At 43.0% G+C, this 27591-nt stretch overlaps 3 protein-coding genes across 3 annotated transcripts in view; 1 reads left to right on the top strand and 2 right to left on the bottom strand.

Moving 5' to 3' along the window:
• Nucleotides 1-311: 311 nt before the first annotated feature.
• Nucleotides 312-1318, bottom strand: LOC134067925 (probable G-protein coupled receptor 132). The gene has a single exon (XM_062523414.1). The coding sequence runs from the start codon at nt 1290-1292 to the stop codon at nt 312-314; it is 981 nt and encodes a 326-aa protein (XP_062379398.1). The 5' UTR covers nt 1293-1318.
• A 3682-nt stretch (nt 1319-5000) lies between these two features.
• On the bottom strand, nt 5001-14342 carry LOC134067158 (alpha-amylase-like). The gene is made up of 10 exons (XM_062522244.1): nt 14126-14342; nt 13353-13499; nt 12155-12352; nt 11587-11817; nt 11055-11188; nt 10717-10839; nt 9451-9550; nt 8140-8261; nt 5578-5703; nt 5001-5215 (listed from the first exon to the last, which is right to left on the bottom strand). Exons 1-10 carry the CDS (start codon nt 14291-14293, stop codon nt 5026-5028), a joined length of 1539 nt encoding a protein of 512 aa, XP_062378228.1. The 5' UTR covers nt 14294-14342; the 3' UTR covers nt 5001-5025.
• A 1661-nt stretch (nt 14343-16003) lies between these two features.
• The window catches only part of aqr (aquarius intron-binding spliceosomal factor), a 94936-nt gene continuing 83348 nt past the window's right edge, over nt 16004-27591 (top strand). The window contains exons 1-13 of the mRNA XM_062522243.1: nt 16004-16076; nt 16391-16503; nt 16654-16710; nt 17424-17464; nt 17878-18034; nt 18394-18534; nt 19193-19261; nt 19851-19951; nt 20083-20159; nt 21718-21782; nt 24481-24597; nt 25533-25646; nt 27270-27373. Coding sequence (XP_062378227.1) covers nt 16429-16503; nt 16654-16710; nt 17424-17464; nt 17878-18034; nt 18394-18534; nt 19193-19261; nt 19851-19951; nt 20083-20159; nt 21718-21782; nt 24481-24597; nt 25533-25646; nt 27270-27373 — 1118 coding nt within the window. The 5' untranslated portion in view covers nt 16004-16076; nt 16391-16428. The remainder of the gene's footprint in view (nt 16077-16390; nt 16504-16653; nt 16711-17423; nt 17465-17877; nt 18035-18393; nt 18535-19192; nt 19262-19850; nt 19952-20082; nt 20160-21717; nt 21783-24480; nt 24598-25532; nt 25647-27269; nt 27374-27591) is intronic.

Below are 27591 nucleotides of genomic sequence, written 5' to 3' on the forward strand. Positions count from 1 at the left end.
GACTGCTCTCTGTGGGTTTGAACTCTGCTGCCGTGTAGTAAACTGGTAACAACAATAAAACCTGCTGTTGGTCTGCGCCTGGGTCCAATTAGAAACACACAGTGTCTGTGTGTGTGCTGCGTTGCTGTGTGTGTGTGTGTGTGTGTGTGTGTGTGTGTGTGTGTGTGTGTGTGTGTGTGTGTGCGCAGCTCTCTTCAGGCCACATGCACTGGACAGTTTCTGGTCTGTGTGCGTGTGTGTGCATGTGTGCAGCTCTTTTATAATACATCAGAAAATAATACAAAAGAAAACTGTTTCGTCTCTTTGTTTGTTTAGAGGTTGGTGTCTGCATGGTCTTGACCATTTTGCTGTGTTGGACGTGTCTGTCCCCTCCCACCTGCACCTGCACCTGCACCAGTACTGGACAGGACGTACAGGATCGGGTTCATGGCGCTGTTGATGGTGGACAAGCCCAGGAAGATACTGTAGGGAGTGTAGATGCGCTGGTTGAACAGGCACTCATCGTTGACTGCATGGAAGCTGATGGCCCGGGTCAGAAGGATGGTGTGGTAGGGGGCGAAACACACCAGGAAGAGTATCACCACCACCAGCGCAAGCCGGTGCACCTTCTCCTTGTCCTTCACCTTAATGCTGCTGCTGTCCTGGATTCTGGACAGGATTCTGCGGTTGGTGAAGACGAGGATCAGTAGAGGTATGAGGAATCCGATGAAGAAGCGAGCGTAGTTGAAGCAGGTCACCATCAGAGTGGCCTGCCCGGGCTCAAAGCAGCGCTGCGGTTTCTCACCGTCCGTGTTCCCCTCTTCCATAAAAAAAACAGGCAGGTGACACAACGTTACGACGATGGCTATCGCCATAGTGATTATCCAAGCAAGTTTCATCTCTCGTATCCCTCGAGACTCCAGGGAGTACACAACAGCCACGTACCGATCCACGGACACACAGCACAGCAGGAAGATGCTGATGTACATGTTGTTGAAGAAGATATATCCTGTCCATTTGCAGGCCATCGAGCCCCAGGACCAGGTGTGATGGCTGTAAATGTATACTGCCCAAAGAGGAAGGGTGGCCAGGTACATGAGGTCACAGATGGATAGGATGAACAGGTAGACTCCCAGGACGTTTTCACGGCGCACCTCACGCCAGGTCATCCAGATTGTTGCGATGTTGGCCGGAACACCCACCGCCAGCACCACACTATAGAGACTCAGGAGGGCCACGCGATCCTGATCGTAAGGCATGGTACAGTTTGTGGACAGGTTCACAGGACGATCAGGAAGATCAGTTGTATTCATGTTCTATACCTGGGTCACACAGATGTGCTCACTGAAAAGAGAGCAGAGGAGAGACATGTTAGAAATGAAGAATGACAACATGTGGTCTTAACTGATAAATATCACACTGGCTAACCTAGAAATTAGGTCCTACTCCTAGGCCTATGTCCAAAATGTCAGACTACCCTGCACTGCATTCAGTGATTCTGGTGTTTTGCAAGACGTGTCTCCATATATACACACACACACACGCACATAAAGGCACACACACACAGTAAACAATCATGCACATGCACATACACACGTGCACACTCACATGCACGCACGCACACACAAGCACTCACACACACACAAACATAAACACACCCACATGCACGCACGTACGAATGCGAGCACATAAACACACACAGGCACGCACGCACACACACACACACACACACACACACACATACGAATGCTCACACACAAACACACACGCTCACACACACACACACACACACACACATATTGCAGCTAAGCAGGCACATGGGCAGTTTAGTTCCAAGTAGTTGATGCAACTTGCAAACAGTAGGCTAAGCTTTATGCCTATATTTAGGGTGTAATCACACATGGAACTTAATGTTCATCTTCAAGCCCAAGTTCTGCTTTTTATTTGTAGATGTTTTACTCTGAGGCTTATTTTCAGCATCTGACAGACAATTAATTCTTGGTCCAGACAGGTTTCAGTAATAGGGCTAGGCCTACTGGAGAAATACATATCTGCGCGCAACCTCTCACTACAACATGATGAGCCTAAAACGGCATAAATCTCAGCCAGCTTGCCCTGATCAAAAAGTTATATAGGATTCCAATCACATTTTGGAACCAATAGGATCAATACGATTGACAATCCTATAGATTTTCTTTTGTTTGTTTGTTTGACAATCCTAGGATTGCGAAATCCTACAGGAGTCTTGCTATTGGAATCCTTCAAGCCCATCATGGATTAAACGAAGGGATGGAGGCAGCAAGAGGTAGGCAAGGGGTGCGCACTGTAGGCTACATAACATTCCTGCAGGCGCCCATGACTTTTTCCAGCAAACAAACATAAAATTGTTTTTCGGACTCACCTATAACAACAGACCAGTCGTCCATAAAAGCATAACAGTTTAGCCAAGGATTTCCCTCAAGAGTTGAATTCGAGAGAGTTGAGAGAGGAGTTGAGACTTGAGAGACACGTGGAAGATGCGACACGACTTCCTTAATTTATTACGGCTCGAGCCGTCACATTATCATATTAAGGTTGGTGGCGGTTTTAATCGTTAGCCGAGAGGCTTGTCGTGTGGATGGACAAGTTCAAAGCGTCGGTAGGCCTACCTATGAATTCAATAGCCTGCCAATAGAATAATAAAGTAGCCTAACCATGTGCGTGCGAAAAGACAGCAACTTTGAGTGAGAACGCAACTGCTTAATTATGTTTGGAGACAGACTATACCATAAAACAACGAGCCAACATTACACATTTAAATTCGCCATTCATATTTTTTCTTTAGTGCAAATAAAACAGAGTCTAGCCTATGTGCAAATAGAATATTGTTGAGTGAAATACATTTCGGCATAAAGCCGAAAATAGTTGACAGAATTTCGTTGGCTATAATAACATCACAATTTACAACTTTTTAAGGAACAGCCACGATCAAGGCTGTCACTCAACATGAGCGGCAGTCTTTAATCAAACTTTCGTCAGAACACGCGCCGTTAATCCAGTCTGTAAAGTCAATCACGACTTTAAACTCTTATTAATGCCGTTCTTCAAAAGATTATCCAATTGGTCTGTGTTGTTGGTCTGGTCATTTGCAATTTACATAATAAGACAGAAAGTTGTTGAAAGTTGAAATATTTCCTTACCGCTATACGAAGAATGCGCGCAACCTTCGGGTGCCTTTGCAAGCCCAATGCTCTGCAGTTAGCCTATATAATAGCCTACTACTATATAGCTCTTGTGGTTATGCTATAGCTTGTGTGGTAGAGGATGCCTGTATCATCACTAATGTTGCTTATACAGACTGTGGTTGACGCCGTGAAGATCGACACCCACCCAACTGTAAAAAAGTAGCCCAGACAGGTGATACATTATAATTATGGCGCATCATAGGCTATAAACTACTGACTCACGTCACGTGTTGTTTGGAATTTGAAACTCCTGAACATTTTTAATTAATTGGTATTAATATTAGGCTTAGCCTGACAGACAGACTGTCATTTTAGAGTCACTGAAATAGAGAAGTGAGTTATAAAGTGGGCGCACACTGTATAACCCTTATAGTTATCACAAGAAAAGGAAGTTAACAGTACAGTATGAAACATCTGGGAGGTAACAGTGGAACAATTAAAGCAATAACTGATATAATCTGACAATGTTTGGGCATGCTTAGATAATATAAATTACAACATGACATTAATATAACTTCATTTTCAGTGTAGGTATATAGGTGCATCTCCACTGAATCTCAGCATCATATTTCCAGTACAGGTAAGCATGCCATTGGTGACCCTATTGCATCCTTATTGTATTATAGGCAAGGACTTGGTAAAATAAGAGGTGGGTAAACTAACTAACTAAGAGTTGGACTGCGCCATGCGGTATAACATTTTTAAGAAGGCATTCAGAATATGTCTGGCGATGGTGGAGGTTACTGTCTAATGTTTATAAAAAAAAAACTACTACTACCAGTCGCATTAAATATTTCCTAGACAGTTAATGAGAGCACATATTGCGAATTTGGGTAATACAGTTTGATTTTTGAATGTTAAAAGTTGCAATTGGTGAATAAACTCTTTTGAGAGATGGATAAACTCTAGGCTAATAAGAGTTGGATAAACTCTATTTCTGACATTTCAGAGGTGGATAAACTACTTGCGTTTAACCTGCACTACATCCCTAGGCTACTGTTTAAGCATTAGCTTTCTCATTCGCTTTTGACATATCAGAGGTAGCAACTACGTGTCACCTGACAGTGCGTTGAGGTGGGATAATGGTGTCGTCGGCACAAGTACTAAAAAAATGAAACGAAACTTGAAGAAAGAAATACCGGTGTTTTCTATGGTAGATACGGCCATGTGACTGCAACTAGGCTACGTGACACCTGAAGAGTGCGTTGAGGCTGATAGTTGTCTCGTCAGCTAGTTATTCACAAATTAAACGGAAGTTGAAGGGAAAAAATACATACCATCATGGGTGGGAACCGGATTACGCATTCTCTTTGTTGCCTTCATGATTTAGTTTTTTTTATTTTAGAAGGTTTCCAATTATCAACGACGAGAATCCTTATCAACAAAATCCTAGTATTCCAATTTGGGAACTAATAGATCCTATAGCATTCCTAAATCTTATATGATTGTTGCTATTATAATCCTATTGGATTTTGGTTCCAAAACCTGATTGGGCTGGAACCTGCCTCCCTCTCTCTCAAGATGTGTTCCCAATGGAGTAGCATAACGTTGAAATTGTATCTGCTGCATAGTGGAGATTGAGATACTGTTGCTGCATTTTGACATTGCAAATGTTTGGAAGAATGAAAATCAGTTTTGAAGTAACGCTACTAATTATTGGCTAAATGATGCCCTTGACGCCCCTTGGTGCCCTGCGCCCAGTACGTGATGATGCGCATGGTGCGGCATGACGTGGCACATCGTGCTGCTGCTCTTTTATAAGACATCAGAAAGAAGCGTAAGATGAGTCAGGCCACATACAATGCATCATCTCTTTATTTGTTTACAGTTTGGAGTCTGCGTGGATGGCCATGAACGGGTCCTCCGCCATGTTGCTGATTTGGAAGTGGGCGCGTCCGTCCCCTCCCACCTGCACCTGTTTCCCAGTACAACTGCTGCCGCTCTTGTCCCCAGAAATCACGTCACAGTAGGTGCCCGCAGGTAGGCCAGTATTCAGGGTCACATCCATGTTCCTGGAACACATACATGTATGTTACTTAGCATCATGTTCGTTGTGAAAAAATCAAATCATCATACTGTGCAGGGCTCAATTTGAATGGTCGCTGGTTGCCCTTTGCTACTAAATTGTTACAAGTGGCAACCAAAACCTCATGCCTAGTTGTCAAGATGGCAGCTACTTTTAACCACTTTTAAAAGTTAACATTGAGCCCTGATACTGTGTGTTTTTCATGGTATATATGAATTCTCCATCAGGATGCTTAATACAATGATATAGAAGAGTAACAATCTCCAATTAGAGCTTTTAGTAAGATTAGACCAATATAACACTTCACATTCAGATTTAGTCTTTTAGTGTTGTTGTACACTATCTTACCAATCATCATTGTTGAAGACAATGAACCCTCGGTTGCCACGTCCAAAAGCAACCTGGTTGCTCTGGTTATCCCACCAGTTGGAGAAAGGTTGTCCGTTGACCACATTGCGGAAAATCACCATGTTTCTGCAGACAAAGCAGAAAACATGGCATTCAGCATTCCATTAGTACTACAATTCTGATTTGATTTTGATTTATTTGAACTTGAGGAATCATGGAGAACTTAGCGCTCATTTACAAAGACGTTGAATAATAAAACATCATTGTGCAACAATAACAACAGATAATAAGAGGGGACAAAAATAAAAAGATAAAAATACAGTAACAACAATAATAGCAGTAATAATAATGGCAATACAACACATAGATAAAACTGTCAAGAGTGAATCAAAATGGGTAGGCCTACATGACTACACCAAATAGTTTTAAAGAGACCCTATGCAACTTTTTCATAGTCATAAAATCGCTTAGAAATCGTTGTTTTGCTTGACTGACCAGTTTTATCGAAAACAGTAATATTTCTTCCCGCCCCCAGTGTCCCTATCCGCTATTGCAACCTTGCAGTTTGTTCAGGAGACGATTGTTCCCTGTTTACATCTGGAAGGCTGAGACGCATAAAGAACAAGAAGAACCACGCTTGCAATTTATATATTTATATCGGAGTGTCTATTTAGCCTAGGCCCCATAGCTGAGCTATTTACACCCTGTGACGTAACAACAAAAGAAACGGACCATCTTGGCAGGAGATGTCCTATCTAAGTCCTAAATCTAACAATTTAGGATTATTAAAACAATATTTTAGATGGGAAAGTGGTGCTAAATTTCCACAAAGTTTGCTCAGTGAACGGGTAAAACCGTCCGTTTGTAAGCGAAATCAAGAAATGTGATCTTTTGGTTTGTTTACCGTTACCTAGCAATCACTATTTATATGCAATATCTCCCGCAGTTTCTCCACGGGTTGTGGTGTAGTGGGTAGCCTATGTGATCGGACTCCGGCTCAAGGATTCAAGGGTTCGAATCTCTGCTCAGGTGATGCCTTTTTTTTCATGGTACGAACGACTCTCTCTTTTCTTAGATGACGTTACCTCGCGGCAAATAAGAGTTTGTGCTTTTTGAACCTGTCAAAGATAAACTAGTTTTATTTCAGTTTTGTACAGTTGAGTAGAAGTTTAAGTCAACAGTGGCAGCGCTGCCTGGAAGACAACTCAGAAAATAAATCTTTGAACTGCCTTTGATCAAGCTACCACATGACCACTCATCAGCCTAATATTTGTATAATCACTTCCATATATTGTAAGTTACCCAGACATGGCGAAATAGCTAAAAACTGTAGAGCTGGTAAATAGCCTACAGGCCTATTGACAGGGTACATGGATGTTAGACATCGGGTGTAAATAGCATTGATTACACACACCCGGGTGTAAACAGTAATGTTGATTATTTGCACCCGGGTGTAAATAGTATTGTGGATTATTTGCACCCGGGTGTAAATAGTATGTGAGTGTCTATTTGCACCCCTGGTTTTTGCACCCCTGGATCAAATAGCCTTGACTACATAGCTGAGCTATTTACACCCTGTGACGTAACAACAAAATAGTATTATTGACTATGGACATCTGGGTGTAAATAGTATTACTGACTATGGACACCTGGGTGTAAATAGTATTATTGACTATGGACACCTGGGTGTAAATAGCAACAATGGCTATTTGCCCTATGCATGAATAACAGTGTAACAGTGATCGCTATTTACATACCGGGTGCAAATAGCATCTGCCATTAATAGACACCCCGGGTGTAAATAGTAATGTTCATAATTTGCACCATGGGTGCAAATAGCATCTGCCGATTTATATATAGCCTATATATGTATAAATATACACGCTAAAGCTGTCGGGGAAGCTCTGCAGAGAAATATGCAAGCATAAAACGAGCAAAAATGAAAAACGAAACCGAAACTTAAGATGAAATCGCCAATCCTGCATAGTTTAAAGCAAGGTTTTATTAAAATCAAGGGGGTATTGCAGGGTATTCCAGGAAGATGGAGCATAAAAGTTAAAAGCAGTTTTACCCAGCTCAGTACGGGCTTGGGGAACTTTCTACCACCACCACGCCGACTAGCACTAGCGTGAGATCTGTCAGTTGAGTGTATCTCACAGTCAATGTGTGATATGAAAGCCCTGCTTTCCACTATGCTAGCCAAAGTGACAACCAATACCTGTGTGATTACCACTCCTTTAGTTTTACAATGATCTCTGCAATTACTACTATTAACCTTACAACTACTGTTACCACTACTATATTACTACAAACAATATAGGTTTTACAGCTTTTCCAAACACAGAGTAATGTTGCAAGTATCTTAGCCTCTAAGAGTTAGTGTTAATTAAGAGGCATACACCTCCGTGCACATTTCCATGTGTCAAAGACGCGCGGTCAGATATGTTACCCTACACAACACCTCCTACATGCCGCGTTGATGACACTGTTCTTGTCTCACGCTACACAGAACTATTTTTGGGCCTTTAGAGCAGAGACCTGACAATCTGACCAGAGGCATACCTGATCTGCCGCCACCTGTGCTCGCAGACCCACCCATTCCCACAGGTGCTATCTGCGTTGATGGTCACAGGCTTAGTGGAGCCGTCAGAGTTACTGGCAGGTCCCATCCAGTCATTCTGGTCCTGAGGGAATGGAACACTGCAGTGAGGAGGATGGTGTGTGACTGGTTATGGTGCACACATATGCATGCACACACCACACATACACATACACCCACTCTCTCTCTCTCTGTCTCACACACGCGCACACACACACACACACACACACACACACACATACACATACACTCATTCTCTCTCTCTCTCTCTCTCTCTCACACACACACACACACACAAACACCCCCCCCCACACACACACACACACATACACATACACTCATTCTCTCTCTCTCTCTCTCACTCTCTCACTCTCTCTCTCTCACACACATATACATTGTACATGCAATCACACATCACATGCACCTACACACATGCACTCACACACCACACTTACACACAGCCATCACACATACACCACACACACGTACACCACACACACACATACACCACACACACATACACGTACACCCAGTGTTGGGAAGGTTACTTTAGAAATGTAATGTGTTACAGTTACAAGTTACTCTGTTTAAAATGTAATAGTAGTGTAACTATTTGAATTACTTTTTCTGAGTAACGTAACTAATTACTTTTGATTACTTTTTGATTACTTTTCCGATTTTTTTATGATTTATATAGTCCCCAAATCCATGCGAAGATTTCGGCCTTGGTCTCTACAGGCTGCCGAGCAGTTCTGTACAAGCGCACAAGGCAGCAAGGGCATTCAATGCATGAATTAGCATCACATTTTTTGTGAGGATAATATAATGATAATCATAACACGTTTACAGGCAGGCATGTAGGCCTACGCTGATGGCGCTGTAGACGTGATAGAGCCTATCAGAAGGTCCCGTATCAAACTATGGCTGTGGAGGGAAACAGTTCTTTTTACATACAATATTCTTTGCAAGGTTTTGCTGAAAATATTGAGATGTAATTCAAATTGTAATTTTGAAAAAAATCAAAAGTACCTGTAATTGAATTACATTTTTTTCTACAGTAACTGTAATATATTACTGTTACATTTATTTTGTAATTAAATTACGTAACTCAATTACATGTAATGCGTTACTCCCCAACACTGCGTACACCACACACACACACACACACTGTTTATCAAATGCTTATTAGTTTAAATTGTTGGTGTTGATGTGTGTGGGACGAGTGACAGAAAGTGCGCTCATGTCGGTGTGCGTACGGAGACCTTAACTGTTACCTTTCCGTTGACGAAGTGGCGATCCCAGCGGAAGCTTGACATCACTCTGGTGACCCCATAAGGATGAGCCAGCATGAACCCAGTAGCCATCTTATACAGCCTGCAAGGGAAGGGACATACAATATATGGTTAAATACAATAATGATGCAGTAGGGTCACCAATGGGATGCTTAACTGCGCTGGAAATATTAGGCTGAAATTCAGTGGAGCTGCACCTAGCTAACCTGCACTGAAAACAAAGTTATGTTAATGTTACATAGCATGAGAAACTGAAAAGGGAAGGAGTGCCATATTTACAGGTGTTGAATAATCTCTCCTGCACTGAAGTGCTGTGTATGCTCTGCTCACCCACATCTTTATGCAAACCTCACTTTATTTTATGCAGCTAGTCTCTTAACCAAAACATTTAGGCCTAAATAGATTTCCTCTATTAAATGAATTTGTTCATCTCCCATCTGGACAGAGGTATAGGCTACCAAGGGCAAGGTGCAATAGATACAAGTTTTCTTTTGTCCCTAGTGCAATTACTACACTTAACCAACACAAAATCACTCATGACACTTAAGTGCCACTCATTCATCATACTCATCTCTGGTATTTATTATGGTCATCATATATATATGCTGAGGTTGGTTGTCTTTGAACACTGTGCTCTATGTTTTGTACTTTGTCTTATGTATGTTATGTCTTTTTAACCACTGATGCAAACCAAATTTCCCCATGTGGGACAATAAATGTCTGAACTGATAGTTCTCATGTCCGGTGCAGCCAGTTTCATTGATCAAAGCTGAATATTGAGCATAGATGGTTCCACAGCGGTCAGTGTAGCCATAAAGCTGAGCCAATTAGAAAGCTGCACATTAGTTGCCGTAGTGAGGTGAAGACCTGTAGCTGTTAGTAGTCTGCATACACAGAAGCCACAGTTGCAACACCTTGCAGGTTTCCCACATCCGACTAGGTGAAAATGCTGACAGGCTGGGCTGTGGTGATTATACTTAGCATTGCTGACATGTGACCAGTCAAAGGCCTGAGACAAATCTATGATTCAGTTTGTGTCATTAAAATCATGGCCTACAAACAAATTAATAATGTTTGGATTGTGTAAATTACCTCATACACATATCGGCCACATACATCAATTATTCGGTGAGTGTCAGATTTGATAACTTACAGAGATGAAGTACTGCCTCTTGCATGGATATTTGCATTACAAAACTCTACATTTAAATGTAAAAGTGCTGTTGCAGACGTGTTCACACAGAGTACCTGGGGTCCCAGAATGTGAGTATGGCCGCTCCTCCGGCTCCGTGGCCCCTCTGGTTGTCATGGTTATCCACAAACACCACAGCGTTGCCATTAGACATGAAACCCCAACCCTCTCCCCAGGTCCTGAAAGAGAAAGCGTTGTTGAAAGCAAATAAGTTTAAATATACCTGCACACACATCATACCAACAGTACATATTGGTACCGTTTTGCCTTTGGGATGCATTTTGAATGCACTGACATGGCACTGGAGTTGTTATGGACCACTGGTCATACAAAACCGGGTATTTACTGTATGCCTTACTTAATGAACGATGAGCTTTACTTAATGGAGGCTCACTTGAGGTAGGAAAGCTTCTCGCCGTTCCATTTGCGCATAACTGTGCCTAGTTTGGCTCCATACTTAAACTCGGTCACCCTGCCTAATCCAACATATTCACTGGTGGTGATGGGCTCTCCGCCGAGATCGATAACCTGAAGGCAAAGAAACAAACATCCTGATCAATTAATACTGAACAAAGAGTCAATAAGTAAGTCATATTGAGTTTTGTTGGCATGTTTCATGAACTAAAATGTTAATTTCTGTATTTGCACATGAAGCAAATTCTAGTTAGTTCCTGAACTTCTCTGGTTAGTTCCTGAACTATTCTGGTGAGTCCCTGAGCTACTCAATGAGATTGTTCCATATTGTGTTTATAATTGTTCTCCCCCACTCTGCCTCATGTAGATAGATCTTAATTGATGTTGAAATAAATAATTATTATGAAATAAATAACAAGTAATAAATAATATTATAGATTCACAAGCACCTAGAGTAACCTACAATAATGATAATAATGATAATAATAATAATAATAACAATAAATGTGTACCTCTTGGAAGATGAATGGTCTGGAGCCAGCACTAAACCAGTTAGTGTTAAGGTTGTGCATTCTGCCGAAGACGGCCTTCAGGTCTCCTGGCCACATGTGCTTGCAAGCGTCCACCCTGAACCCAGCCACGCCCATGTCAATCAGCCTGTTCATGTAGTCGGCCGTCTTGCCCCGCACGTAGTCTTTCTCCAGGGCCAGGTCGAGCAGACCCACCAGACGACAGTCCCTCACCTGCGTGCACCAAGGAGATGTAGGGAAACGCAACTTGGATCAAGGACAGTTCTAGAATTGGCCTCCATTCAATTCATGAATTGGAATTTTAATTGAATTGGCTCTGCCTCACAGGAAATTGAATTGAAATTGGAATGACAAGAAGTGGAATTAAACTCATCTGGGGCAACTGGCAAGGCAGTGTTAAATGATAAATGTCAAACAACTTCACTGCATTCACTAAGAACAGCATCAGCATCATCATGCATCTTGGCGTCATGGCATCATCATCCATTACGCATCGTGGGCACACCTGTTTCTTTTATGACACCTGAGCCGTAAATGCATGACCACGCACCTGGTTAGGGTCGCCGTAGTTCTCGATTTGTCCGCTGCCAGTTCTGCATTTGCCATCGTTGAAGTCCCAGTTTGTGTAGGGCACGGTGGGGAAGTCCTTTGTGTTGGCGTTGAAGTAGGATCCACAGCTTGAGTGGTGACCCTCACCCGCACCCGATCCACACATGTGGTTGATGACCGCGTCCACGTAGATGTTGACCTGTGTATACAGTACAGTCAGTCAGAGATGTTGAAAGGAACATTCAACAGTGTACTATACACACTTTGTGTGCGGCACTATTCACTGGTGAAGAGCTCAGACCTGACAGAAAGGTGTCACACACATCCATTAGGTAGACATTCTACTGATGACCCACAGTCCGTAGCAACAAGCATGACGATACGTATGCCATCATAGGGTTGTCTACTTTGTGATGATGCACTCCTTGAGGAAGAAATTGATACTTCACAAGAACTTCACAAGCGATTAGATTAGTAGTGAATCATTGATACCTGTAGAGAGACTCCACTAACATATTGATACAGAGGTATTTTTTTGCCATTGTGCCCTGAAAGAAAGTCTGGAGACTACAGTAATTTCCCGCATAGAAGCCGCATTGTGTATAAGCCGCAGGACAGTGTTTTATGCAAGTTAAAAGAAACAAAACCATATTAACTACTCCCCCTGTATTAACCTCATAGCTGAAGACATTTTGCAAAATCAATGTATAAGCCGCGGCTAATAGTCGGGAAATTACGGTATGTAATAATGAACTGTCGTAGTCCTCCTCATAGATAATGTCATCAACCTCACACCTCCTCAGTGTTTTTTGCACTTGACGCTTAAGTCACTTGACACTTTTTTTTATCTTTTATCTTCATACTTCCCCCTTTAATATTCACACTTCAGTCTTGTTTAATTAGCAATTAATATAACATTCTTAATTACTACTATTTAATTTATTCTTTAAAGTTGAATTGCTCATGACCACAAGAAATGTCATTACTGATAAATCCTCATTTGAGTACATGAGAATAAACCTACTGTAATAATAAACTGAAACTGAAACTTCATGACTGAGGCCTTTACTCCAAGCATATGTGTGCTAGTTTTGACCTACAGACTATGGGTTTGACCAAGAAACACTAATATATATCAACACAACATTGCAACATGGTGTTTGTTTAGTGAAAAGAACTATTTTTAGAGTAACTTTTACCCCAACATTGTTGCATCTGGAGATCATATCCTGGAGCTCGTTCTCATTTCCTGATCGGGAGCACAGGTTGTATCCGATTGGCTGGTATCTCTGCCACCAGGGCCTCCAGGGTTGGTTCAGAACAATGTGTTCGCTTGGAGGGGAGATCTGTGAGGGGTTTCAACCACATTTCAACCTTCAGCACACATACACACTTCTTTTCAGTTGTAGGTGTCCTGCAGGTCAACTAGAGCAAAGGGCTAATGACACAAATGTCAGTGGTTTGATTCAACAACATTTTCTGATAAACTGCAGATGCCAAGAAAGAGTTCCATTATCAATATTATGGTTTCCAAGGTTTCTGTCTTATGTTAACATTTCAAATGTTATCTTAATGCAGAGGAAGTAGTTTAGGAACAAAATAGAAGCATTTATTTAGTTTTTCTTGTTGAAAGAATCTATGCTGTATCATCAGGAAGAAAATAAACAGGGCATTTGTAATAAATAATCCCATATACCTTCAATCCCCATCATCAAAGGAATACGACTTAATTTAGGATAGTAGATAACTGTGTTAAGTGCTCCAATTTTTGTGTATCACCACAACAAACTCTTCGGACTAGACATACTGTACCTGAACTACTGTACCTCCATATCCTTTTGGTGCCAGGTATCTGTGGCACGTTACTGTTTCGGCACTGCAATGGTACTGTTATCACACTGCACATAGCTGTGCATACTGTACATATCTGTACATATCTGGTTTATACTGAATATCCATAATTCAGACATACCTGGACACCTCCATAGCCATTTGGGGCCAGATATCTCTCACATTCTGCAGCTATATCGGCCCACCGCCACTCGAACAGATGGACGATGGAGGTTCTTCCATGTTTGGTGTGAGGGTTGTGCTGGGCCAAGCTTAGCCCCAGAAGAGCAGCGAAAATCAGGAGCTTCATTTTCAAAGCACAGCTCAGAGGAGTGCAGTCTGAGCAATGTGTTCTTGGACTTTATACACTGTCAGCAGAAACACACACACACACACACACACACACACATGCGTGCACACACACACACACACACACACACACAGAGAGAGAGAGATATCTGAAAAGTGGGAAATATAAATAATCCTTATCTGTAGAATGAGAAAAAAGCGCAGATGACAAGCTGATGTTGTTTTCCCCACCATTGGGCACCACAGAGAGACATGGTTTTAAAATGTAAAAAGACATGAAACTGTTTACACATGGATTGCACAAATGGACATATATGCACATTTCCTGTTTTGCAAGAGTTTGAATTACTTTTATTACACGGCTCTTCAGAGGGCTGCAGAAAGTTCCATGCACATGAATGCGTGTCAGGGTTATTTTCCGATAATTACCGGTGGACAATGCATTATGCCTTAATTGTCAAGTCTAATTTAATTTACATTAACTTGATGTGCCCTTTAGGAGAAATCAAGCAAGGGAAAGGGGAACATGGCTCAAAAATGTATATATATCATATAATAATTAAATCGTGTGATTTTGCCAAAGGGGAATGGATGTAAACAACATCTTATGTTTGCTTTTGTTGTGTAACGTTTTAATGCTCCAACCATGACTTGCAGAATTCTACAAACATCTGCTTTTCTTCATTTTTTCCATTGGCTGTCCTTCACCTTGATAACATTCTATCTTTGATCACATTAACAGCCAAGGGCGTAACCTTGGCTTAAACATTACATTACATTTACTGTAGCTTACACTTTTTTAAACATTGGTGGCAGTGAGTGTGTGTGTGTGTGTGTGTGTGTGTGTGTGTGTGTGTGTGTGTGTGTGTGTGTGTGTGTGTGTGTGTGTGTGTGTGTGTGTGTGTGTGTGTCACAATGTCACACTCACAACATGAGTTTGATGGATTTGCTGGGACTACTGCACAAAAGCAGAGCTGGGCAAAAGTAGTGTCCTATAGGCAAAAGTAGGCAAAAGTATTTTGTACTCCCTCTAGTGGTCATAAGTGAGAATACAGGTCAAGACTGACAAAGCTCAAGGGCCTGAGCACAGCTATTTTTCTGCCGGAAAATAAAACAAAACACAAATTGTCATGAAGCTTCCTGCAAATGTCAGTGGTGTGATGCAACACATGGGTTGAGGAGGAAGAAGAGGCAAAACATATGGAAGTATTATGCCATGCCATTGCTTCCAACTTTTACTGTCTATCTATGATCTTGTCTCGCAGACTTTTATTTTGACTGCAATGTGGAAAAGCAAAATAGGGATGTCAGAGCAAAGAAACATTTCTTATGTCACAGTAGATGCATATACTAAGTGCATCTATGCTTGGTATGATATAGGTATACTGTAAAAATAAAGAATGAAGGTGTTCATTTCATTCAAGTAATTTCATTTATAACAAAGAAATAAATACAAACTTTTTCATGTAAAGTGTAAATAGAGCCAACCTACGTGTGATGCAAGTCTGTTCTTGGGATTGGATAGGCTACAACTACTAATGTAACTTACTTGGAGAATACACTGTTTCCCAACAATCGTTACAAGTAACAACAAATGACATTGCTGCTGCATTCATTTATGTCACGAAGCCATCGAATTTAGCCGCATCTTCTATCAGAGACTTTTATTTTGAAGTCACTCGGAAACTATCCCTACGTTTTCCAGAACAACTTCCGTCTCACGTTGATTTCACGTTTATGAATGATGTTTAGGAACTGCATGTGTATGTCTCAAAACTAAGAAGGTAAACAACGCTCATTGTTAAGTGGGATTTAAAATCTACTGCTGTGTTGCGATGTCTATGCGGTTACACATATGTGAACAACAAGTAACTATATTTTGAATTAGTTAGTTAATATTAGCTTGCCGAATAGCGCGCAATTCAAGCCAACGTCAGCTAGCTTCCTAGGTAGCTAACCGGTAATGTTAACTCCATTGATTTGATTTGGTTTGTGGGCATCATCTTACATACCTACTCGTATTTGCACTAAACTAGAGTTTGTTGACACAGCGTTTCATTTAGTAAACTCAGATGTGTGTTTTGTCTTCTTTGCTTAGTAACTCCGCAACCTAACTTCTTTGCTGGGTCTGAAAACATGGAGAAAGACTCTCGTGTTAAGAAAATAGCTGCACCTTCTGTGTCCCAAATCAACGCCGAATATGTCACACAGGTAAAGACAGCGAAACAGTTGTTTGCCAGACAAAACATTGTTATTTTGACTGCAGTAGTTTTTCCAGTTGTTCTGCTGTAGTATCATACATATATCATAACCTCTAGTGGTGTCTACCCATAAATGATGCGAACGTTCTATGTTTTACAGCTGGCAAACAAATATTGGGCACCCCTTGTTAAGAAAAAGTTACCTTTCGACCCCAAGGTAAGCTTCTGCAATCGATAATCTTGTGTTATTTGCTCTTCCTTTTTTCTGACACGTGCTTGAGCCAGATCTACTACCCTATCCCACCCAAAGTGTTCTATTTATTTTACAAATGTACTTCCTGTAATTACAATTATACATAGCCATATTCTGCTGTTCTTCATTCTGCTCATACACTTATTCTTACTACTCTGTTACTGATTCTGCACTGCAATGGTACTGTTACCAATCTGCACATAGCTGTACACACTGTACATATCTGTCTACTGTATACGTTTCATACTGAATATCCATAATTATTCCGTTCTTATAATGTATTACTGTTAATGCACTGGCACTGCATATATCTGTTATTCTTACTATTCTGATAATGTTAACTGCTACTACACTGCACATATCCGTATGTTGTTTATTGTTCATGCAACATAGCCATATCTATTCTGCTCTTATAAGGTTACTGCTAATACACTGCATACTGTATATTTAGATTTAATTTATGTTACTGTAAACCATACTATATTCTCAACTGTATACTGCTGTCTTCACTGCACTTCATCTGACACTGTTTATGCACCACTTGCCCATACTTTGAATATCTCATTGCACTTTTTTTTGCACTTCTGATTAGACACAAACTGCACTTCAATGTCTTTGTGCTTGTACTCTGCACAATGACAAAGTTTAATCTAATTTAATCTCTTCTTCTATTGTAGGTAATAGCGGACATCTATGAGAATGAGATTCAGAAATCAAAGTAAGTTCCTTTTTGAATTGTTGGTTTAACATACATCTGGTAGACTTGATGCAAACGTTTCTGGTTGTAGTATGTAATATAATAGATTATATGTGTTCTGCTCTGTACTGGTGTTTTTTGGATCGTTTACAAATATATATTTATATAATACGTTTGGGTGTAACAAATACCTTAAGTGCATGTATACATACACCTAAATCATGTTGAAATGCTTTGGTTTTTATTTAATGGCGATATTGTTTACCTAGCTCTTAAGGTTACCTACTGTAGCTTTTTTGTAATTTCCCCGGCTCCAGCATGGAATAGTGTTCCGTCTTTTTATTGGTGAACATTCTAAACAAGAATGTTATAATCCTGATGTCTTACTGTATGATATAATAATGATAATAAAAAAACTGTTTTGTTCCTCTCAGGTTTGCTATAAGGAAAATCATGTTGCTGGAATTCAGTCAGTACTTGGAGAATTACCTGTGGGTGAACTACACACCTGAAGTGTCCAGCAACGCCTACCTCATGTCCATCTGCTGCATCGTCAACGAGAAATTCCGTGAGAACGTGCCGGCATGGGAGGTAAGGGTGCCATGGTAACAGGGAAAAAACTAAAGTGAGACAGACAGGCATGCAGAGATCGCCGGCCTGCTAAACCCAGATGATGTATTGTGACTCGTTATCCAAAGTGAAACAAAGTTTTCTGGATCTGCCCGTTGAATCAGATCTACTTTAAATGGGTCCTGCTTTCATAGGATCTTTCTTGGCCTATTCCTTTACTTTCCACCATGTTTCTTAAAGTATGGGACTGTAACTGTTGGGTAATTCTGACAGTAATAAAGACAGATACACAAAGCTCACCGAAATCATTAACTCTTAGATGTATGTACAATGTGTAATTGCCATGGTGCAGACTAAAGAGACTCCTTGTCTTTGCGCAGGTGTTTAAAAAAGAGCCCAAGCACTTCCCCTTCTTTGTCAAGTGTGTGATGGAGGCGTCGCTAGCGGGCAGGGAGAAGGGCCTGTCGCTACGGGAACAGACCGTGCTCCTGCTCTTCCTTGATCACTGCTTCAACAGCCTGGTATGTCCGGGGCAACCTTCACTACTCACCATGTCACCTTGCCTTACCATTTCTCACCATGTTATCATCCTGTTATTTTATCATCCTGTTTACTTTGTAGAGTATGTTGTGTGTGTGGTGTCAAGCTTAAGCTACTGGGACTTTGAATTTCCCCTTGGGGATCAATAATCTATTTTTTATCTATCTATTTCTACAGAGATAGAGACTGTAAATACTGAACGTAAACACTGAAAGACTGGCGTGTTCCCTGGCTACACTATGCTCAGTTACTAGTCAGACTTAGATGTTAACATGCCTGAAGCTAACTCTAAATGTCTCAGTTGTATGTATTGATGCAAATCATTAATTACACACAATCAAGATGTTTCCTTCTTTTTTTTAAGCTGTACTATGGCTTCTGTGAAATACAGACATCATATTTGCCTTATACGTCCTATGTCCACTAGATGGCAGTATTGGATTAGCACCTCGCCGTTCGTGGCTCGTAATGCAAATCTTTGTTGCAGAAGCCCCAAATATTCCACCTGTCATGTTGTATTGATCTCCCGAGCCTTCATCAGCCTTCTTTTGCATATTTATGAGTGCAGTAGCGGTGGAACGAGGCAAAGTAATGCGTCATGCATGCCTCTCTCTCTCTCTCCCTCTCTCGTTTTCGCAGGAGGTGGATCTGATTCGGGAGCAGGTGCAGCAGCTCATATCTCTGCCCATGTGGATGTGCCTACTACCGGTATGCACTGCGGCTTGCATTCATTGCAATCATCCTTTATTCACTCACAAACAGTCATCGTGTTAGACAACCATGCAAACACAGCAGGGGAAACAAAACACATTGCTTTGATTTTTATATATCTGAAGAAATAATCATTAAAATAAAAAAATCTTCACGGAGCAGAATCATTATGAATATGTAATGAAGGATTACGTGGCAAAGGTTACTCGATGCTTTATTTAGAAAGGCCACTGAGGGCAATGTTTGGCAATGCAGAGCAGCTTGCATTAATTATTTTGGCTGCTTCTGTGTGAAAGACTCGGAAACACGTGCAGTGTTCTGCTTCCTGGAGACGGAGCAGATTTGTTAGTCATGATCGTGACGAAGGGGAGAGCTTCTATCCCCTCTCTCATTTGGAATGAAGGGGCTCGCATGAAATATTAATCACTTCTTTTTTCAACTGTCAAGATCTGACTAGCTCAGGTTCATCTTTTTAACGATGCCTCGCTTGAACCAGGCAGCATTACAATGAATACGGTTTGGAAAGATGACCTTGTGATTTTTCATGCTGTTTTTTTTTCTTTTTTTCTTTATTTCTTTTTTTTAGTCCAGACTGCAGCAAGAGATGAAGAAAGTTCCCAAGCTGAAGAAGTTCTGGAACCTCATCAAAAAGAACTACGAGAAGCTGGACCCAAAGGCTTCTGGGCAGTAAGACCTTCACTTCCTTTCATCCGTGGCCATGTGACCCCAGTTGCCTCGCACCGATGGGGGTTTTCATGCATCCCCTCATCCGCTCGGCTCACTCACCTGTCCCTGTCTGTCTTTTTTTTTAAACTCAGAGCCAAAATGGAGAGAACGTTCCTGTCGGAGCTCATCAAGAAGTTTCTCCAGGTGCTGACGTCCATCCCAGCGTCAGGTAAGAGGCTCTGACGCAGGCGGGCGGCCGTTATCAAAGTTATCAAAGCACCGCGCCGGTGCTGCCGCTGAGGCTCCCAGCCCTGCTGCTCTCTCGCCAACGCCGGGCCAGCGTGCTTGTGCTTGCGCTCGCTCGTGTGCTTTAGTGCTCTCCTGACGTGAGCTTCTTGATCTGAGAGCCGCATCGAGAGCGGGGAAAAAGAAGGGTATAAAAACCAGACTTCGACGTAGATATCGGAGCGGTGGACGTCAGATTCCAGGTTGTTGCGCAGAGCTGCGAGAATCTCTTCTCTTGGAGAGCCTTTGAAGCAGCTTGGCTTGGGGTCTCTTTGAAACCCTGCTCTGACTCCTTTGGGGTGTGGATAGGGAAGCCCCCCCCCATCCTTCCCCAGGAGTGTTTAAGCCCTATGTTTCATCTGATCTCATCCAGCTTTGAAAGACAAGCCAATATAACACCCCCCCCCCCCTTCCAGCATGCATCCCTCTGTACTACAAGATGCATCTAGTTAGGGAGGGAACTCAAATACAAAAAAAATCAGATAGCTGACATTATCAAATGACAGAGCTGGTGCCGCAGCCATTTTCCTGGACTGAATCCTGCCTGATTTGACAGAATTAATTGTTGTTAGTGGCAACAGTGGTAGCATTATATCACTAATTAGATCCAGAGAATTTTGAGTTAACAGTGAAATTGCCCCAAGGTTACCTCAACAGTTGAACATGGCTGTAAAAAAGCTGCTAGCACTCTGTTAAATCCCCTCCTAGCAGCGGTAATTGCTTGATGAATGAAGACATCAGCTCCGCTTTTGATTAATTAAACTCTATATTTCAGCTGACACTTTGCTTATGTGTTCAGTCAGTGACTGAAACCTCAACATGCTACCACCATAAGCCACTATTCTCTCATTGCCTTCACCATGAAGGTCGGGTAAAAAAAAAAAAAAAAAATTCTAGCCAGTCAGCAATTGCAGAGAAAGTCTTGTTTGTTTATGTTCATGTTTAAATTATTAGCAGGCACTTTTGTGCAAATCAATGTACATTATATTTTAACCAAGGACGAAACGTAACACACTAGAGAGCTAGCTCACCCCTCCCTTCAGTATTTCCAGAGAAACTCTGGAGTTTCGTTTTTGTTTTATTCCAGTTTTCGGCGCCTGGGCTACCTAGAAAGATCCAGTTTTTTTACAGTGTACTCTCGGAATGAGTAGCTAGCGGATCATGAGTAGGTGATTGCTGAATGTCAAAAGCTTCTGACTTTGCTGACTGCACCTTTAATCAATATCTCCACCACCATCCCCTCGAGTGGCGCGGCACCCAGCAGTTTCTGGACTGCTGAAGCACCGGTGCTGCCATTTTGATTCCCCATCCCCCCCAAAGACCTAGATGTTTGTAGTGAAAATGCACATTTATTATGTTTATGTTAATGGTATTTGGCAGAAGCTTAAAGTGGAAAAGACTACATTAAGCATAATAGTACACGTATTAGATGGGATCTTTTGTGTGGTACTGTTCAGGACTAACATACTGTGTGTGTGTGTGTGTGTGTGTGTGTTTTCCAGGGTCCGTTTCCATGGAGGCCGTGCATTACTGTGAGCGATTCATCGAGCTCATGATCGACCTGGAGGTAAGCCCACACCTGTCCAGCCACCTTGAGGCATCATTCCAATGCATATCTTTACCCATGTATAATGTCTATCCAGTAGACTAGCCATATGACCATGTGCATTGTGTCATTCTGTTCCAAACATGTTGTGCCATCTGCCTGAAAAATGCCTTTTAGCAAAAAATGATAGATAGTAAAAAAAACCTGACAACCCCCCCCATTGTGTTGGACTGGGGTACAGCACTAGCCCACTAAGGTGCAGCAGCGCAGGGAGAGAGAGCCGAGGTATTCAGAGTAGTGTGAACGGCTGAGTGATGGCATGGCCGAGGCACAAAGGGATCGGATGGACCGAATAGAACTACACAAAAGAGGGACGATAACCTGCTTGTCTCGGAGCATGGCATCGTCGTGGATACTGGTGCCAGGGGTGGCCTCTCTCGGTTCCTGAGAGTGTGTGAGCTTGTGTACTCGGTCCGTCTCTGTCACACCGTATAGAGCTTTAGAAAGAGCTGCTCGGGGTCTGGTTGTGTTGTTGTTGTCTCGCCTCAGTCAGCACGGAGAGGTCTGGGTGATGTTCGCTTTGACAGTGGACAGCGCTTTTTCCTACCTCTTATAATATTGAACCCTTAAAAAGCTGCACATGCAAAAAAAAACCCTATCAAGGTGTGCAGGTCCTTTCTTAGCTTTGACAGTGGAGACATTTATTAATGGCTGTATGTGTGAGATTGCCATTTCTTTACGTTTTCACATTTTCTAAAAGTGATCGACATTTTTTTCCTCTTTCACTCTCCTCCATGATTTCCTCCAGACAAAGAGAAGGCTCATCACAGAATTCTGATTCTCTGCCTCTCTATCTCAGACACACACACACACACACACACACACACACACACACACACACACACACAAACACACACCAGTCTCTCTGTGTGTAGAGTAGAGTGAATTGATTAAGTGTGACAGGCTATACTTCCCTTTCCGGGCGAGAGAGTGGCAAAAGGCCCTGGAGAAATACCGGCTTTATTATCGGGTTTTAAAATTAGTGCTTGAAGCCTACAGTCTATGCGTCTGGAGAATGACATCCTCGTTAAGTTTTGTTGTGTGTGTGTGCGAGCGTGTGCGTTTGTGTGTGTGTGTGTGTGTGTGAAGGGTAGAATCCCGTCTCTCCTGTGCTCTTTGGAGATTGTATTTCTCTCTCCCTGTGGCTGTGAGCAGGGATGCCTCGTTTGTTTTGGTGCCCTATGTGTCATTTGTGCATGGTGAACATACCCATTTGTTACGCATTTTCCCCTCTCTCTCTCTCTCTCTCTCTCGCTTTCTCTTTCTCTCTCTCTCTCTCTCTCTCTCTGTCAAATTCAAATTCAAAGGAGCTTTATTGGCATGACTCAGACATGAAGTGTTGCCAAAGCAGACATATGACAATGCAACAGATACAATTATCTGTTATATTACTGTCTGTCTGTCTCATATATATTTACACGCACACACATACACGTTCTGCCACCAGAATCATGCTTCTTACATAGCTGTTTTTTTTTTATGATAAGCACCTCACTTAACCTTGGCTGGCTTATAGACTTGTTCAAAGATGGGAAGAAATTTGAGGCGACTTTCAGAGCAGGTCACGTGTGCACGTTCCAAAGGCCTTATACGAGCTGGGCTGCTGCCGCTGCTGCACGGAGCTATAGGGGAATTGATCAAAGGCGCCCTCCCTGGCAACCCCAGAGGACGTTGGGCCGCCCGAGCTGATCCATCACCCTGTGATCCAGGGCGGGGGGTGCGGGCGGCCTGCCAATGGGCTGGTCCAGCGCAGCGGCAAGGTGCACTGAGTCGAGCGTTTAACAGGGAGGCTCACCTAGCTGTTCATGTAGAACAGTGAAATAAACAAAAGACTGTTGACGTGCTGCTAGCTGAATGGGGCGGTATGCCCCCCCCCAACCAAATATGGTTTTGATTATTTTATTTTGAAATGCTGTAGGTAGAGGGTAGATATTATTAGGTTGTTGTTATTGTTGTTGTTATTGGGGGTCTTTGTTGTTGCTGATGTTGTCACCTTTGTTGTTGCTATTATTGTTGTTGTTGTGGTCGTGGTCGTTGCTGTTGTTGTGGTGTTTTGTTTGCTGCACCTGGATGCCCCCAGTAAGAGGTTAAGAGTGTGTAAGAGTGTTTCCCACACTGGCCGGCCCAGTTAGTGTTTCTCGTCAGCGGAGGACGTTTATGAGTAAATAAAAGCCTGCTGGTGCCAGAGAGGCACTTTTATTATTCCTCATGTCCGTTCACTGCATGGACTCTTCCTCTGACTAAATTGTTGGTATTGATCTCTCTCCTCATCTCTTCTTCACCTCTCTCCCATTCACTCCTATATTCCCCCCTTCCTGTCTCCTCCCCTCCTCTCTCTCTCTCTCTCTCTGCCCCTTCCTCTCTCTCTCTATCTCTCTCTGTCTCTCTCTCTTTCTCTCTCTCTTTCTCTCTCCCTCTCTCCCTCTCTCCGTCTCTCTGCCCCTCCCTCCTCTCTCTCTCTCTCTCTCTCTGCCCCTTTCTCTCTCTCTATCTCTCTGTCTCTCTCTCTTTCTCTCTCTTTCTCTCTCCCTCTCTCTCTCTCTGCCCCTTCCTCTCTCTCTCTATCTCTCTCTGTCTCTCTCTTTCTCTCTCTCTGTCTCTCTCTCTTTCTCTCTCTCTCCGTCTCTGCCCCTCCCTCCTCTCCCCCCCCCCCCCCCAGGCTCTCCTGCCCACCCGTCGCTGGTTTAACACGGTCCTGGACGACTCGCACCTGGTGGTGAGCTGCCACCTGTCTGCTCTGAGCCAGAGAGAGAAGGAGGGACACCTCTTCTGTCAGGTACACTCTTACCTTACGTACACTCTCGTGTACACACAAACACTCCTCTTTTAGACACACACACACACACACACACACACGCACACACACACACACACACACACACACACATACATATATTTAACTGTACACATAATGTAGGAACTCCCCTTTTATGCATTTTCAGTATACTGGGTTACTGGGTAGCAGTGGGTACTGATTTTGTGCCCAATTTTTTTAACACTGCTACCCACAACTACAGTATTCCATGGTGCAGTACCAGGTGTTAGGTTAGGTAAGCCATTATGTTAGGGTCAAATAGCGACATTGTGTTGCTCTAATACCTATATTATTAGCTAGGTAGCTATGCGAATGTCAGTAAAATAAAGTAACTTTGCTGTTTCTCTTGAAGGGAAACAAAACTTTCGCCATGGCTATGAGTGATAAACTGCATGTTGCAAGACTGTGTGTGTGTGTGTGTGTGTGTGTGGGTTTATTGCTGCCAAACACATCGCCCCATTGGGGACAAATAAAGTGACTACCACTAATGGCTGCACGGGCTTTTGACTGTTAAGCTAGAGGGTTGTGGAACTGAAATGCAAATGATGGTTAAAGTCGTGGCCCAGGGCTCTGTCTGGGACTGGAGATCAGAACTTGTTTACCTCCTCGAGGGAGAAAGTTCTGGTTGTTTTGTTGTGGTGAGCTTTTCTGCTGTGTCACTGTGAGTATATGTGTGTGTATTTGTGTGTGTATTCATGAGCACCAAATAGGAATGTACTTATCTCTGCTATATCCTCCCATTCCTTCCTCTGTCTCTCCCTAAAACTGTCGTCTTTCTCTTCCTCGTCTCTTTCTTTGTCTCACTCCCCCGTTCTCTCTTTCTCTCTCTTCATTGCTCACTCCATTCTCACTTTTTCCCCTTCCTCTCTGTCTGTCTGTCTGTCTCTCTTTTTCAGCTGCTTGACATGCTGAAGTTCTACACAGGCTTTGAGATCAACGATCAGACGGGCAACGCTCTCACAGCCAAGGAGATGACAACCCTTCACTACGACAGGATCACGTCTCTGCAGGTGTGTGTGTGTGTGTGTGTGTGTGTGTGTGTGTGTGTGTGTGTGTGTGTGTGTGTGTGTGTGTGTGTGTGTGTGTGTGTGTGTGTGTGTGTGTGTGTGTGTGTGTGTGTGTGTGTGTGTGTGTGTGTGTGTGTTTTGTGCGCTCCACTTGGCAAAAATAGCACCCTTCCTCCAGCTCTTTTCAGGATTCAGAATAAAAGAAATAGAAAAGTTTCACTGAAGAGTTTTCTAGTGCAGCACTTACCCAAAGTTTAGAAAACCCTTACGTGTGTGTGTGTGTGTGTGTGTATTTGAGTGTGTGTGAGTGAGTGTGTGTGAGTGTGTGAGAGGAGATGAGATCTCTGTCAGAAGTCAAACTAATTGACCTGGCTTAAGCACACAGCCATCTTGGGGACATAGAGGGTATGTGTGGCTGGTTGAGAGTGACGAGGTTTCAGCTCTGTGTGTGGTGTGGTGTGTGTGTGTGTGTGTGTGTGTGTGTGTGTGTTGAGCTGCCTCTTCTGGTCAGCTGGCCGTCACACTCCTACTGGGATCTGGAGGCCAGGTCCCACTGGATGGCTGCAAAGGACTCTGGGTAATGAGCTGGTAGCCAAAGTCGCCAGTCCACCACACACACACACACACACACACCATCTGTGGTGAGCCTTTCATCTGCTTGGTGTTTCTTCAGTCAGAGAACTGAGGAGCTCATGAAAGCCCCTTTGAGTGAGTGTGTATATGCATATGTATATGCGTATTTTTATATCAGTCTGTGTGTGTCTGTCTGTCTAAGTGTGTGTGTTTTTGTGTCTGTTGTATGTGTGCATATGATGGGGTAGTAAGTTCATGCCTTGTCATGTTTCAAGTCAGTCTTTCGATCGACACATTCAGTGAGGAGAGGAGAGGAGAGGAGGAGAGGAGGAGAGGAGGAGAGGAGTTGGGAGAGGAGAGGAGAGGAGTTGGGAGGAGAGGAGAGGGGAGGAGAGGAGAGGAGAGGAGTTGGGAGGAGTGGAGAGAGGAGAGGAGGAGAGGAGAGGAGAGGAGAGGAGTGGAGAGGAGTGGAGAGGAGAGGAGAGGAGAGGAGAGGAGTGGAGTGGAGTGGAGTGGAGTGGAGTGGAGTGGCTCCGAATTCCCCCATCTCCCGCTCACATCATGCACACACCAGACAGACATCAAACCAGCTCTCCTCTCCTCTCCTCTCTCTCTTGGCCCCTCCCTCTCCCTCTCCCTCTCTCTCTCTCTCTTTCTTTCTTTCTCTCTCTCTCTCTCTCTCTCGGGCAAGATGGCTGCCTGATACTGCAGACAGAGCTGCCTCAGATGCTAGTGTTTGAAGTGGAGCAGAGGAACAACAATCGCTCAGGACTCACTCACTCACTCCCTCCGTAGAAATAAAGTCCATTAATCTGTGCTGAAATGTTCTAAATGTCATGATATTTCAGCAAAAAGACCATCAGATGAAGAGATTAGGCAGATTAGATTTACGTAGTTGAACCAAAACTCACATCTTACTGCAGAGATTTTTTCTGTACAAAAGTTTGGCTACTGTATGATATCTGTGAGGTGCTAAGCTTGTTATAGCTAGCTAGTTAAAAAGTGCGACTTCGGAAAATGGAAATGCTAACTCCGTGTGTGTGTGTGTTTCAGAGAGCGGCTTTCGCCCACTTTCCTGAGCTGCAGGACTTCGCTCTGTCCAATGTGGCTGCGGTGGACACACGAGAGTCCCTCAACAAGCAGTTCGGCCACCTCAGGTACCCGTGTGTGTGTGTGTGTGTGTGTGTGTGTGTGCAAATTTACCTGCTTCTAAAGCTCTCAGTCATGATGGTTATCCAGTCAAGCGAATTGCTCTCTAGGTTAGCTAAGCCACTGTCAGCAGGTGTGTGAGGTGTGTGTTGGGCGGGGGTTCTCTCTGGCTGAATAAAGTGTCTATCTATCTATCTATCCTTCCGTCCGCTGCTAATAGGCCTAT

Source organism: Sardina pilchardus, chromosome 20 (genome assembly GCF_963854185.1).
Source record: "Sardina pilchardus chromosome 20, fSarPil1.1, whole genome shotgun sequence".
Lineage (NCBI taxonomy): Eukaryota > Metazoa > Chordata > Actinopteri > Clupeiformes > Clupeidae > Sardina > Sardina pilchardus.